Source organism: Lathamus discolor, chromosome 2 (assembly GCF_037157495.1).
Source record: "Lathamus discolor isolate bLatDis1 chromosome 2, bLatDis1.hap1, whole genome shotgun sequence".
NCBI lineage: Eukaryota > Metazoa > Chordata > Aves > Psittaciformes > Psittacidae > Lathamus > Lathamus discolor.
Window position 1 is genome coordinate 49942959 of NC_088885.1, and position 16046 is coordinate 49959004.

The following is a 16046-nucleotide window of genomic DNA, read 5'->3' on the forward strand; positions in this document are numbered from 1 at the left end:
TATTTCTTTCTTTTATTTTTCCCTGTTAGCTGCTTTCACTGTGTGAAGTTTCAAGAGCTTTAATCTCTTTTGCATGAAATAGCTGCTTTCTTTCTGTACTTGAGCATGTCTTTAGTTATCAAAAGTTAGTATTTCTGCATATTAAAAAAGTACACCTTTTTGTAATTTTTCTCAATGATGTGGGTAAAGTTTAGTGATGATCTTAATTTTACAGTCTGAAAATTTTCTGTCAGTAGCGATGCTTTTCAAATTCATTATTTAAATCCACTAAATGCTTTTTCACTTTGAAGCTCTATCTACTTCACTATATTGTGTGTTTTCTCCCGCCAGGGTGCGGATATAGTTCGTGTATGGAATCTGCATCAGACATTACTTAGTTTTGATTATGATTCAGAGGAGATTAATGAAGTCAAGGATTTGTTGCTTCAGTGTTTTATGAGTGTAAAATACATTAGGAAAGAAGAGGTAAGCAAACTTTTATTGTGATTTTAAGTGAATGGGCTTTGGTTACTTTTAATGGTTTTGCATTAAGCCTTTTTTTACAGTGGGGTGGGTAGCAATACAAGACAGATCAGCTCTGACTCAGAGCTGCAAGTGGTTGATATTCTGTTTCATTTGGAAAACTCTATTCGTATTCCAGACTAAAGCGTAAAAGTATATGCCTGTGTCAAAGTTCATGTATCCTGAGATAATAACAACCAAGTGCTTTGCTTCTAGTGCATGTCCCTTAATACTTGAAACCATTCCCTGGTATAATTCTCTAAAGCAGTTTTTCTCTTATTGGATATGGATAACTGTAGCAAAATAACTTCCCTTCTAAATGATTCAGTTTAGGAGATTGCATTGCCATAAGTCTGTTTTAAAAGTAGTATAAGAAGAATCCAACTTTACAGTGAAATGAGAACTGTTTTATTGACTACCTATGTTTCTCCCAGTGAAGAATTGCTGTATTGTAGTCTCTAGATTGTGCCTGTGCACCAAGATAGTAGCTTCAAAGCTTTTTTTCTGGTAAGATAACAAGACAACCTTTTGACAAGACATTGCTCTGAAGTTCTAACTCCTCCTTGCCTGCTTAAAATATATATATATTCCCTTAATGGAATAAATGAACTTCTGTCATAAAATGAGCTCTGAGATCACTGCGTGATTGTGGCAGTATGGGTATATAGCATTGTAAAAATGGTCACACCAAATGCATTAGGTAAAATGTTTGATAGACCAGGTTTTGGATACCTGACACTAAGTTTGTGTGGATTTTTTTTTTGTTTGTTTGCTCAGTGTGTGTTTGCTCTTTGTGAATGTCTTTTGGCATTTTAAGTTTTGTTTCTTTAGGTTTTTTTACTTATGCATTATATTTTAAGATGAGTTTTTTTGACTAAGATTGGGATACATGGGAGTTGCCTTTGTGTATCTCGGCTAATAGTTCCTTTAGTGCCTGCAGGCTTGTTCTACAGTTCCTAAGAAAAATATACCTAATTTGTTTTAGAGTACATATAGAGTGTAACTCCATAGCAGCTTAAGTGGATAAAACTCCGGGGTGCAATGATCCTGTGTTACCATGGGCTGGCATTCTTATTGCCCTTTCCACAGTATGAATGCTCAAGCATGTGTCATGGGTTGAATGGAGGAGGTAGCTGATCAGTTTTTTTCTCCCAAGAAAGTTTATTTTTCAGCCAGATGAACTCTTCGGACTGGTTCATCATTTGCAAGGATGAAGGGAAGGAGAAGGTCAGGAAAGTGGTATTCTGGTTCTAGAACAGATTAAGCTGATACAGAATTGCACATTTACACCTCATTGCAAGATGATGAGTTCAATTTTTCTGCTTTCATAGACTGTGCTGTTCAACACACAGTAATATTTCTCAGAGGCTTATTTTCAGGCTGCATTATTGGAGTGATCCTCTGAATTTATATCTGTGATTTATGAACACATTTTTTTTCAGGTAAGACTTCCAGTCAAACAGTTGGAGGGCGTTGCAAAGCATGTATTATTGTGTTTTAGAGGCAGACTTGTTATACTGTCTTTCTTCTTGCTAACCTTCTGTGTGTGCAGACAACAGTCACATGTACCATGCCCACAAGCAAACCCGTACCAGATGCCCAATGCTCTGTTAATGTATTAACCCCAAAGATGACAAGTTCGCAGTCTTCCTCACCTATCACCAATTTACCTTTCATGACACTGACCATGTTGATAACAGTAACCGTTTTAGATCCATTGATCACAAGCAGCAGACAAAATTGGGGGCACTTTGTATCATTTCAGGATCAGGGTCAATCTGTTGAAATCTAAGGCATAAAATAATTGATTGAAAGCTATTTGTGATTTTTCTTCATCTGTCTTGCTGCTGGGATTGTAGAAGATGAGGTGAGTTAGAGTTTGTCCTCATCTTTGCCTTGTTGAGGCAGGAGCTGTCAGTCAGGACTCCTTGACCTTTGGGTTTGTCAGAGATGTTGATGAAAGACTGCACCACTGGGACTCCTATATATGTATTATATCAGCAAAGCTGGAGACAAGTGACTTTTTCTCATTCTGTCTTTTTTCTTGGTGGAAGAAGCTCTTATTGACAACAGGAAGGATTCTGTCAGACCTGCAGACAAGGATTTTGACATTGTATTTAGCCTTCAGTTCTTTATGATCTGAATTACTGCTTGACCTGAAGGCTTTGAAGCTATCAGTTCCACCAAAGGATAGTTTCTCCCTGTATGCTTCCTTCCCTCTACCCCATGGTATTCCAGGTCAAAGTGTGTCTGGCATTCTCAGCCTTTTTTTTTTTTCTCTATTTTGTCATAGGTCTGAACATAACTGTTGGTCCTGTTCTCGATGAAAGTGCCTTTGAACCTCTGCTAATTGTTCAGTACACCTTTTGAGCTTCTGCCAGTGTGCTCTTTATTATTGCACTTCCTTGTTAATTTTCCTGATTTCTTTTTGCCTAGGAAGCTAACAGTTATATAGGACCCTTATAACTGGTTGACTCACCCTTATGTATGGTCAAACTTTTCGAAGTATCAGAAGCTGGATGCCCTTTACTTCATGTGTAAGATCAGCCAGAAAGGCTGTCTGTACATTTACTGTGTAAGGCTCTAATTCCATGGGCAGATCTTGCTGATTCCAGAAGAGCAACAGCTTATTTCCTCCATTCACATCTTTCCACTACCTTTTCTTTCAAAAATTCTGCTGCTTATCAGTTTTATTATCACCATTTCTGACTTGCTGAAATGGAAGAAAACTAATTCAGGAAAAAAAAAATAGTGTTTTTTTCTCTTTTCATGAATTAAAGTATCTCCAGGAGGTTTCAAATATTACCTTTCATGAAGCAATAAGAAAGGAATTATTTTCGCAAATCAGAACATTTATTTTGCTCAGTGGCCCAGCTGTTCTCTGTGGCTTTGTTCAAATACGCTTCTGTATCCAGTGCTGGCAGAGTTGGCACACTATTTTATTTGTATCTTCACTGTCATTACAGTTTCATCCTGGAATGATACTGCACTTGAGAGAGCTCTGATGATGTGGCTTTGATGAGGGCTCTATAAAGCAGAGTCGCTTATCATTAAGGAGTACTATTTGAAGTCACACCAAAACAGAATGGACATTGAAAAAATTGCAGGCAGATGTGTAATCCACATGTTCATTTGGTTTGTGTTTTCTCTACAGTCTAAATAACAGTAATGCTTGCATTCTGTTTAAAAATATTTTTTATCCCCGCAACAATCTCACGTATGCTTTTTGACCTTTAAGCTCTGTATTTACTGATTTTTGAGGTGCCTTTTAAATTGGGTATTCGTCTATGGTTTGACTTCTCTTGTTTTTCCTTTTTTTCCTATCCCAACAGGGAAGAAGGTTCTTGAGCTTTTTGTTCAGCTGGAACGTAAACTTCATTAAAATGATACATGGAACTGTTAAAAACCAATTTCAATTCTTTCCAAGGTATGCATCACAGTTAGAGTTCTTAGTGATCGTTAAAAGCTTGGCTAAAGTCTTATTTGTCTCACGCTTTAAAATAGCTAGTATATTGATAAAATATATCAGAATCCAGAGACCTTCAAATCTGCTGAGCATAACTACTGCATTGTTTTAGCAACTTCATTTAATAGCTGCTCTGCACATGCCTCTGTGTACAATTACAGGTGTAGTAAAATGCTTATTTAGCATTAGCTAAAGCAAGACTTTATATAAACTGTGATGCATTATTTGCAGTGTTTCTTTGAGAATTGCAGGTCCATTTCACCTTCTGTAAGCAAGCTATTTTGTTAAGATTTTGTATAGAGACGTTCTAGTAAGAAGTGCCTTGCAGAATCACGGCCTGAGGACTTGACTGATGGATGAAAACATGCAGGGTTTGGGTTTTTTTCACTGTAATTATTCAGTGAAATACTGCGAATAAATTCCTTATATTAAAATCGGAGGGGATTTTATGCTTTCAGTTGGAGTAATGCATGCTTGTACATTTTTATAAAGAAGGCATTAATTGTGAGATACATGGTAAAATCTATGCTAATGTTTTGACTTTTCCGCCGTAAGAGATATTTTGTTTGTTTTTTTAATAAGGCTCGGGTTTATTACTTAACAGTTAACTTTGTCCATATTAATCAGTGTAGACTTTCATGGTGATTTCATCTTGTGAAAAATAATGATAATGCACAGAATTAAGAATAATATTGGTACTTATCAAAAACTTCATGTTGTTACTGTTATGAATTGTACATAGATACGGTTAGGATGCTTGCTTGAATGTGTTTCCCATATGTTCATACAGATTCTTGATGGAATACATTTCAGAAGTTTACTTCAGGGCTTGGAAGAAGGTGTCAGGAGAATTTGTAGAGGTAATATGAGGCTTGAAATTTCATTTCGATAGCAAGGTGGAGAAGATACATGACTTTTCAACCTCAAAACAGTTCCTAAGGAGGCCTTAAGAAATTATTTCCCTAAGGAAAGGGCCCCTTCAGCATTGCCAGGGAATAACAGCATGTTGCACTGTCCTGGGTTCAGCGGTAACATTTGTTTTTCTTCTTCTTAGTAGCTGGTGCAGTGCTGTATTTTTCATTAACACGCTAGTTATCTGAGTCATTGAAGCTTTTATTCGGTATGTGCAAGTCTATATATTTGATAGCTAAAATATTTACCTGGTTCTTGTGGATTTCCATAGAGATGATCTAAAGCACAGTTACAGCATCATAACAACGCTACATCCAAATTTCAGATACCAAATAATTCTTATTTATTATGTAGAGGTGCTTTTGAATACTAGACTTGGTTCTGAGACTTGGATTAATTGTATATTCTGGAATTTTGAAAATCAGTTTATGGAGACAGAGGCCCATAATGTGGAAATATTTGAGCCAATCAGGAGCCAAGTAAGAATAACATCCATTATAGACTGTAAGACTGTTTTCAGTTGTTTGTTTTAGAGGAAAATAAAACTTGTTGCACAGCCTACAGTACTTACTGTTTTATTGTGTTAACAGTAGAGTGTGTATTTTTACTGTAGATACTTGAACATAACTGCATTCAGGATTTTATGCATCATGGAATTCATCTTCCCAAAAGTTCTCCTGTTCATTCTAAAGTTAGAGAGGTAAGTTACTGTAAAGCATGACATGAACTAGTAGCATGAGAACCACATCGGTGACTAAAAAAAATTTCCTTTTCATACTAACATACTGTACTAGGTCTGGCTGGAATGGAATTACTTTCCTTCTTAAAAGGCTGTATGGTGCTGTGGTTTGCATTTGTTGACCAAAACAGTGTTGAGAACACCAATGTTTTAGCTGTTGCTGAGCAGTGCTTGCATGGTGTCAAGCTTTCTCTTCACTACTGTTCCCTTAGAGAGTAGGCTGGGGATGACCCAGACAGCTGACCCAAACTGACCAAAGGGATATTACATGCCAGATAACATCGTGCTCAGCAATAAAATGAAAGGGGAAGTGTATTTTGTGGAGGTAGCCATTGTTTTGGGACAGGCTGGACACTGGTGAAAGGTAGTGAGTGATTGATTGCATTGTCATCACTTCTTTTTGGCAGGGGTGAGGTGGTATTGTTCTTCTGCCTTCGCTTATTGAACCGTCCTTATCTCAACCTATGAGTTCTCTTGCTTTTCTCTTCCAATTCTCTCCCTACCCCACTGAGCAGGGAGTTGCATGTGTGGCTGTATGTTGCTTAAGTGGTGACTAGGGCCAGCCCACCACAGAGGCTTGCTTAAAAAATAACATTTTCTGAGAAATAATATTAGAACAAATTTTAGGAGGAGCCTGCTTATAATTTTGCACCAGATTTGTCTTTGGTGCTCAAAAATAAAAATATAAGGGGATTTTTCAGAGTGCCAGAAATAGGTTTTGGTGACTGTGCTCAGAGCTTTTCTTTACATGGAAAATTGACTTTTCCATAGTCCATCAGAAGGAAAGAAGTCATTCACAGGCTTCCCTGTCTAGCTGTATCTGTGAATACTTGAAGTATTGACTACTAGAAGGTCAACTTCTTTCCAAACTGACCAGTGTTTTGGGTGGGGGAATTACTTCCTATCAAGTTACATCATGTCCTTTCTCATATTCTGCTCTGGTCATCTTCTTTTTGTATTTTTGTTTATTTGTTTGTTTGTTTATTGTCTGCATAATTCAGATTTCAAAATTAAAGGAGCTTTAGTTAACCCAGTTCTGAGTCACAAGGTGTGCTGTTACATTTTGTATGTATTGATGAAAGGCATGTATTATGTTTACAGATTTGTACTTGGATAACTACAGCTACCAAATAATATTCCTTTGTTCTTAACAGAGAAATAGCTTCGTTATCTTTATTTGATAGCTATGTGGTTTCAAAGTATTTCTGCCAGCTACTTTAAAACCAGTTTTTTTACTGTAACAGAAAATGAGTGGTTGCTGAGAAACTGACTCTCTACCCATGATTGGATTTGTGATTGTAGATCTTTTTATAGATTTATTGAATCTACAAAGTTATAAAACGTGATATTTATTGGATCTATTTTTTTTTATGATTTTGGAGCCTTTTTACTATAATATAGGGTCAATTAATATGTCTAGTTTTATAATTTTCCATGGTATGGAAAACTGTTTGGTGTTATATAAAGGCTGACATGAGACAACTGCACTCTTCTTGAATGTAGAAAGTACTGTTAAAATTGGCCTTTTTTGGGGATTGGTTGGTTTGTTTTTTCTCAGGTGCTGAGTTATTTTCATAAACAAAGTAAAGTTCGTCAAGGAGCTGAAGAAATGCTCTACAGATTGTATCAACCTATCCTTTGGAGAGCACTGAAGGTAATTATCCTTTTCAGAAAATAAGGCTATCTTTTCTCCATCTACTAGATTTTGTGTGCCTTCCAAATGTTCTGGTTTTAATAACTACTCTTAAAATGGCTATGGAAAAGAAATATCAGTGTGTATAGCATCTCAGCTGTAGCAGATTATCTTTGCAAGTTGTAATGAGGCATAGTTTGCACAATAATTTGTTAATGTAATTTACTACTTTAATCCAGTTTTCTTTACAGGTACACAGTGCTTTACAGGATTGTAGTAGACAGTGGGACTAACACAGAGTTTGGTATTCTCATTTTCTCAATGAATTTTGTGCAATCTTGTATTCTGTTTTCCAACACCTTTACATAGTGATTAGTGCTTTATTGATCAAAGCCAGAAATGTTCAGAGGATGATTTAGTCTCACATTATGATTAATCACCTGTCTTAAAATACAGCTCAATTAATTTATTAGAACATTATTTTAGAAAACCTTTTATTCTAGTTTAATTGTATATGCAGGTGTTCATGCTATGGATGTGTTTTTAATTAAGCATTCAAAATGAAGTTTCTGACTTCTAGTACTTTTAAGGTGTGTATATCTTCCTTTGGATTGCTTGTACAGACAAAAGGGTACCTACTACCATTTACCCACTCAGTTACACTGTATGATTAAGATGAACCAAGCTTCCTTCTTCATGAACACCCTGTATTTCATCTGAGTTTATGAAATTGCTTCAGTATGAGCATACACATTCCACTTGTTACAGCCAAATTAATTGCTGGCAAAAACTTACTGAAGTTTTATTTACCGATTGATCCTATAGCATCTTCCCTAACCATAAGAGAAGTATTTTACAGTTCTTGGAGTTGAAAGTATTTAAAAACAACTTCAAAAGTCATTAGAAATGGATTTTATGAGTTACAGGAAGGAGTTTAGAACTGTTTGGTTTCAGTAAAATCCTACAGTGGAAGTGGGAAGGTGGACAAAAGCTCGTCACTAGATCAGTATCTAGTCTGGCCTTACATTAAGGGTTGGATCCCATTGCTTTTTTACCTGTCTTTTTGTTGTTGTTATTTGGGTTTAGCTTTGTTTTTGTTCTTTGTTTATATTTCTTGACAGCTTCTATAAGATGTAGTTAAGCACTTTAAGATTAGACATTAACAGGCATATCATGGAAAATTTGTTTTAATACAGCAAAATAGTCTGCTGTGGACACAGATTTCAGAATGGTAAATGGAGGATTGTGAAAATCAAATGCAGCAATTACATGAATCATGTCATGATTCAATGCATGTTAAGATTCTGAATTCAAAATTATTCACTACTGTATTTGTGATTGGTGAAAAGAGAAGTGTGACTGAACATAAAAATTCAGCAATTTATTTTTGGATAGGCCACTGTCTTGCTGTGTGACTTTTGTATAGTTAATTTTTTTGTACAGTACTGGTGAAGTATTAGGCATTTTATATATTTTATAACTGCTGCTGTGACTCAGAAAAAACAGCAGTTTATGATACAGAACTAGGAAGGGAAGCTTATAATTGTCCTTATTGTTATGGATTCTGCTCCAAAGTTTGAAATGTCACTTGAATTTTAGATAACCAGTTTGATGCTCCTATTTTGGCCAGTGTATAGATCCCTAATTTAATATAGTGAAGAACAAATCTTGTTCTAGAACACAGGTTACAAAACAGAAAGGCAGCTCACAAAGGGACTTCTTTCCTCCTCCTTCCTGAAAAAGGAAAAATCCTTCAGTTGTAAGAATACAAAGTATTCCAGAAGTGTTTGTGTTGAAACTACTTGATTTCATCTCTGAAATCTTTAAACCGAGAGTGCGTATTTGTAATGTCTTTTCCTAAATTGCTTGTTTTGCAAATACTTAGATCACAGAAGCTTCCTTTGTGGCTTTCTTTCATTACACATTTTATAAGGCATTAAAGTTTTTATAATATAAGCCGTTATGTAACTTCTTAATCTTTTTTCATGTCGTTATTATGAAAAGTAAGTCTCATGAAAACACATCAGAGATAGTTGTGCAGTGATTAGTTATTAGTATAAGAAGCTGTATAAATACAAAAATATGGATATTTATTGTGAGATAAGTAGTGATTAAGCCATTTCTTATCAAGCTCAAAAAGTCAAGAACCACTCCTCTGGGAATTCAGGATGTTGAAGAAAGTGGTTCCTTTAAAGTGGATTGTTTGGTCATTTCTTTTAAGCTTTTACTGTTAAAAACCTATGTTTTAAATAATTGAAAGTGAATTTCAAAAACTAAGACCAGAGAAACTTAAAAGAAAGCTCTGCAAATGAACTGAATGAAAAGAAGAAGTTGTTTAAAAAGGTTCTGAAAGTTCCTTGTAATAGTACAACTGTAAAGGTAAAGAAACATTAGTCATTCAGACAACGGCAGGCTCCACTTGCATGAAAAAGTCATTGTGGAATAAAATAGGATATGAATTTAAAGTCCTGGATTCTATCTCTGTGAAGACATTTACTTAACTATGAGCTTGAATGTGCAAATATATTTGGGATAAATTCCAATTAATTAAAGGCAGGAGTTTAAACTGTGGATACTCAGTTCAGAAATAAAGAAAGCTTAATGGAATTCAGCGTAATACACTTCAAAAGTCTACGAAAATTAACTTTCTGGAATGGCTGTCGTAGTCAAGGTCTAGGTTATTGCACAAAACCATACTTGAATTAATTTTCACATGAAAAATTAGTGCAGAAGAACTATTTCACCCTGAATTCACATATTAGCTTGTTATGCATTATCTCTTCAATGTAGACAAGCTCAGAGTTAAAGGATTTTCAACAGCGTTGTAGAATTGAATTAAGAATTCTAATCTTTTCATTTTTAGACTGTATTATTGAAAATAGGTAAAACACAAGTCCCTAACTAAAGAATATATATATGGGCTTTATTTGGCTTCTTAGTATTAAATTTAGAATTGCTACTGATTTTATTGGCTCAAAGAATCTGGATTCTTTTTTTTTTTTTCCTGCCCAGAGATGTGACCCATCATATGCGGATGAATCGAGAAGGAAAATGCAAAATCAATTGTAAATGAAATAATTGTTGCTCATTTCTTTTGTGGTTTTTGGTTTTCATTTGCCATTAGTTTATTTAGTTCTAAATCTTATATGGTTATCCTAGTTTTTCTTTTCCCTGCCTTTGATCTGAATGTCTCTTAAGACAAGGGAAAAAGAAAATTGGATTATTAGAGTAGTCAGCAGGTTCCCTGAACTGTCTTCTGTTATGCTTAATTTTAACAGCACACTTTTCTTGTTTTATTACAGTGTTTGTGTATATATGTCGTCTCATATACATGCACACACTTGTTTTAACTTGAACCCAAAGTTCTTCTTTCCCTCTTCCTGTCAAGAGACATCAGCACAGGCTCTTACCATTGTACTGCTTGCTGTATTTGATACATACAGTGTAGTCTGATGGTTAGATTACAGGTTTCTCCCTGAGATGCCTTGAAATTCATCTTTTCTTCATTTCATTGCCTGCTCTCTTCTGTCCTCTAAGAGCCCACAAAGCCAATTATTTTTCACTGAGTGTCTAAATATGCACTTTTTTTAATTTTTCTTTACATTTGGGTCTCTATAACCAGTGAAAACACATTGAGAACTATTACAAATGGTAAAATGTCTGAGGGTTATGAGGCTTGTCTTAGTTTTTTGATGTGCTTCCTGGAACTCAGAATATGGTCCTATTACTTATGTGCATAGATGCAGAACTGAATATGTTTATGTTGGATAAGTTACTCTCCAGGCTTGCTGGTACTTAGTTTCTAACTAGTGTTTTCTTGAAGAAATAGGCTTCAGCTTTTCAATTACATCACCTCTGTCTAGGCAGCATTTTAATTAATTCAGTCTGCTTGAAATCAAGATTCTTGTATTCTGAAGAGGAGCTTTAAGTTCACCAAGAGAAATCCCAACTGCTTTTAATTTACTCAGCATTACAGAGAGAGAAGGGCTCAGAGTGTGACTCTTCAGGGTCATTGAAATTGGTATGCTTTGAAATCTGACTGTATGAATAACTCATGTTTTACTGAATGGGCAAAAATGTAAGGTAAAAAAAAAAAGTAAATCATACGTTACTCTTAAGTTCTTCCATACATTTTAAAATTCCTCTCTTCCATACATTTAATTAAAACCACTAACTTGCTAAAAGTGTTTGGAGCACAATATTTGACAGGATATGCTTTTTGATATTAACAGTCTGTGCTTACTGACAAATTATTTTTTTCCTTCATTGTAAAATCAAATGCAGGCCAGAAACTCGGAAGTTCGATCAAATGCAGCATTTTTATTTGTTGATGCTTTTCCTGTTCATGATCCCAGTTTTAACACTGAAGAGATGAACAATGAAATTCAGAAACAGTTTGAAGAACTTTTTGTAAGTTTTAATGGAACTAAAATGTTAAAAATGAAACTTTCATCAAAGCTAACTCAAAAATAAGCTTTTGATGCAATTAATATTTATGGAATTTCTGAGTAGTATGCATAGGGGAATACAGGCCTATGATGCAGAAAGTACAAAAATAATATTTTAAATTTCTGTAGTATGTTCACAACAGATAATATGCACCATTTTCAATGCTGGAAAGCTAATATTTGAGATTGTTATTTATTAATCTGTGAATGAAAGATGCTTTTGAAAGATGAGATGCATAGGTAATAGATCTTTATCATTAACCTAAGATTGGAGAAGAGGGCTTTACAATTAGTATGTAAACATTCAATGGAAATTTACTACTGTATTGCTGAATGCTTCTGAAATGAAGTATAATGGAGATAAGAACCTAAAAGATCAGTCTAGGTGGGTGAGAGTGGGCATAGTATTTTCATTAAGAAAATGTTCGGGCAATCCTGAGTATGGCCTTTAGAAAGGTAAACATCAGATAACTGAAGGAATTTACAGGGTTTTTATATTGTTGCATAGGAACAGTAACCAGTGTAAACTCATATATGTGTAAATATTCTTAATTAGGTCACAGATGCAAGACTAAATGTGAGCTATTAAAAAAAAAAAGGTATTTCAAAAGTCCAATAAAAGAAAAGAATTGCCAATATTTGTCTTAATTTTGCTTCTGATCTAAATTTCCTAGCTTGCTTCATAATCAAATGCCTTCAGGGAATATTAATATTACATTTCTTTCATAGTATGAAAGAATATGCATAATCACGAAAAGGTAAGGGAATGCTATTTGTTTATGATAGGTTAATGTCAAACAACAGTAGATTCACAATACTGTTCTCACATTATTATTCTTCTCTTTGTTTTAGAGTCTCTTAGAAGATCCTCATCCAGTTGTCCGCTCTACAGGGATACTCGGAGTTAGTCAGATAACATCCAAATACTGGGAGATGATTCCTCCAACAATTCTTGCTGATCTCTTGAATAAACTAATTGGAGAGCTGGCATGTGATACAACATCTGCGGATGTTCGATGCTCTGTTTTTAAAGTAAATCTTTTCTTCTAAATTTAAAATAACAATTATCACTTCTGTATTTTACTTGATGCACATGTTTCTAGTATAGGCCACTTTAATTAAAGGAAATTACTCTGCAAAATTACTTAGCCATAGTTCCTAATACAGGCAAGTTTTGCACATGTTTTATGAAAGCCACACATTTGGAATGAACAAGTCCTTTTAAATTAGTGACTGTTTGGCTTTGACTCAACCAGTTTACATTTCCAGTCTTAGATAAATTGTTTGGACCAGATATTTTAGTTATTTTAGCTATAAGAAATGTTTGGACTTGAAAAATGTATGCAGGCAGGTTCTAGGATGTTTCTATGTCACTGGTTTTAACCCATCTTTAGACATACACAAATATGTTATGATATTGTACCCTAACTTTGTGTTTCTGAGGTTTGGATGAATACAATTACATACTGTTTCTTTGTGAATGCTGCCTCCCGTGCATTGTGCAGTATGTTAGGATTAGTTTATCTAGATCTTTCTGTCATCTGGTAAATAAAGAATAGCTTGGACAGAAAAATAGACTCCCTAAGCATTATTTCACTTAAAGGTTTTGCATATGTGGCAATTCGGGCTTAAATTGGAGCTATTTTCATGTTAATCATCAGTTGCTCCACTACGGCTGTGTGTGGGTCTATACGGGATAAGCAGAAGATGCTGATTTAAGAAGAACTTTACAAAAAAAAGACATACTTTTATTCAGAAATTGGCAGAGTTCAAGGAGTTGGTATTGCTGCCAAAAAAAGTATCTGACACCATGCCCTCAGGTAGAAGGCAAGGCCGTGGCCTCATTGTAGCTCTAAAGCGGCTCCATCTGAAATGAGTTCACTAAGCACAGTTCACTGGAAATGTGAAATCACCATATCAATTTTTACTAAAGAATATTACAAGAAAAATATACATTCACAGTGTCTCTCCCTACTTAATTTAACCTTACAAGTATCATGTAACTAAAAATTGTTGTATGGGTCCATCTTTTTTTCATATCTACTCATTTATTTATTGATTTGGCATAATTTTATTTGGTTTTTTTTTCCTTGCAGTGCCTGCCGGTAATTTTGGACAACAAACTAAGTCATCCATTACTGGAACAGCTTCTGCCAACAGTCGGACGCAGCCTTCATGACAATTCAGAGAAAGTGCGAGTGGCTTTTGTTGATATGCTGCTGAAAGTTAAGACTGTCAAGGCTGCCAAGGTAGGATAAGAGACACTTGATATGTAGCAAGGAGGAGATAAAATCAAGACATTTAGTAAAAAAAACCCTACAACAGTACCTTTTGAGATTTCTGCAGTACTCCCAAGAGGAAAAAAAGAATACGTGCTTAATGTAGTAATACTCTTAAATTGAGGTTTTACATTCTTCATATATTTAAGCATGTTTATTTCTAAGACCTGTGGATTCTGTTGCCATTAGACACTTCTGTCATTTTAAAGGTTTTGATCCAAATGATGGTAGTAGTAAAGAAGTACTTCTTTCCACTGGCATTCTGAATTCTACTGAAATCATGGTGGCTGTGAAAAATCTTTCAATATAAATAAACTGTGACTAGTGCTGCTGAGCTTTTGCCTCTCCATAGTTGTTCTTCACGAAAAAGTTAAACCATAGGAGATAGTACTGTGTCTGCATATTACTACAGCGGGGATTTTATAGGCATGCTGGGAAGTTTACCTTTTAGTTGAGCAAAACGCACTCTTCTCTTTTTCCTTCCCCCCCCCCCCCCCCCCCCCCCATTTTTGACTAGTTTGGAATGATTAATAGGTCCAGTGGCCCCTCTGCCTGGGGCTGCTGGTATCACAGGGACTCAAATTGCCGGTGCTGTAGATGTATACCCTGATCTGTCTCTTTTTTTTAAGAGACATGGCTCTGACCCGGCAAATTTTCTGTTCTTAACTCCAAACAACTTTAGGCTTTCTCTGCTATCAGCTCTAACCTCAGGCTTTCTCTCCCCTGTAAGATGTAGATACATTAGCTTTGTCTAAAATGGATAAAGCATAGATGATAATCATTCACTGGCCTTGACACCAGCTAGCACTGGCTGGCTGGGTTTGCACACTGTAGAGTGTGTTCCCTGGTGTCCTCTGTGCATGCTGTCCTCCTGACTGCCTAGGATTGGTGAAGCGGGGCTAATCTCCAACTCAAAAACACTAATGCTTAAGCAGTAAGTGGTCTGGGACACAAAGCCTAGGCTTATTCCCTGAGACTTTTATTCAGCAGTGCAGGCATTTTTTTCCCAGCATGTTTCTGCCTTCCCTGCCCTCTCGTGGCCATGCCAAGGCATGGTAGGTACAGCCATCCTCCCTTCCAGCTGGCTAGCTCAAGTCAGGCCTCTGTTACCTTTTAAATGCTTAATGCCTTTACCAGATTTCCTTTTTAGTTTTATTTTCTTATTTTTTATCACTTCTATTTGCTTTGTGTGGGCGTGGCCTTTGAGATTTTGATATTTTTTTGTAGTGATTGATCTAACTTTGTGTTCTGCTGTGGACTCTTATTTAGGATGAGACTGTTCAGCCTTAGGCATTATAGCATCTTTGAGCTCTTTCTCTACTCTCTGCTGTTAATGGTTTGCTAATGTCAATTTTATATTTTATTTTAGCCTGGTTTTGTCTTTGCTGAGCTTAATTATTAGGACATGCTTACCTTATGCTAGACATGTATGCTATATATGAATTCAGAGGTCTCTGTTGATCAGGAAGGAATTAAATACTTGGTTTGTCGAATTTCTAAGGCTTCAGTGCTCAAGAAACGCATCTATCCTTTTCAAGAGAATTAACTACTTGTCAAACATATACATTCCAGCTTTGATGACAGGACTTCAAAGACATATACTGAGATTAAACCATCTCAGTACCTTCCAAATTCCCCCAAATGCCTCAGAAGACAAGATAAGTGGGAGGTGATTTCAGAATTTAGAGCTTTTGGTTTCTTGCACACAGGTTCAGGATAAGGATTACAATAATGTAACAGCAAGTTTGGCACTTCCATAAAACATACCTTAATGCATTGCTTAGGCATGTCAACAGAAAATGTGAAAAAGAGACAAACACTGCAAGTACAAGGTACTGTCATTCAGATTGTCAGCACAAAAAGTTGCCAGCAGGATCCTAGTAATGTTGCAAATCTCCTGAGATAAACAGTGTGCAGCTGAACCTTTACTTAGAGAGCTGGTTATGGTTCTGGCCTTCAATTGCTATGTCACAAATAAGCTAGTGCTCTGCTAATGGGATGCACCTCTGGTCTGGGATGGATTTGGAAAGGGTTTTGTTCTCTACAGTTTTTAGGGTGCACACCATAC

At 35.7% G+C, this 16046-nt stretch overlaps 1 protein-coding gene across 1 annotated transcript in view; it reads left to right on the forward strand.

The window, feature by feature from the left end:
- NCAPG2 (non-SMC condensin II complex subunit G2) overlaps positions 1-16046 on the forward strand; it is a 46545-nt gene that overhangs the window by 7415 nt on the left and 23084 nt on the right. The window contains exons 6-13 of the mRNA XM_065666789.1: positions 331-465; positions 3834-3928; positions 4758-4827; positions 5493-5579; positions 7177-7272; positions 11536-11661; positions 12552-12731; positions 13796-13948. Of these exons, the coding sequence (XP_065522861.1) occupies positions 331-465; positions 3834-3928; positions 4758-4827; positions 5493-5579; positions 7177-7272; positions 11536-11661; positions 12552-12731; positions 13796-13948 (942 nt within the window). The remainder of the gene's footprint in view (positions 1-330; positions 466-3833; positions 3929-4757; positions 4828-5492; positions 5580-7176; positions 7273-11535; positions 11662-12551; positions 12732-13795; positions 13949-16046) is intronic.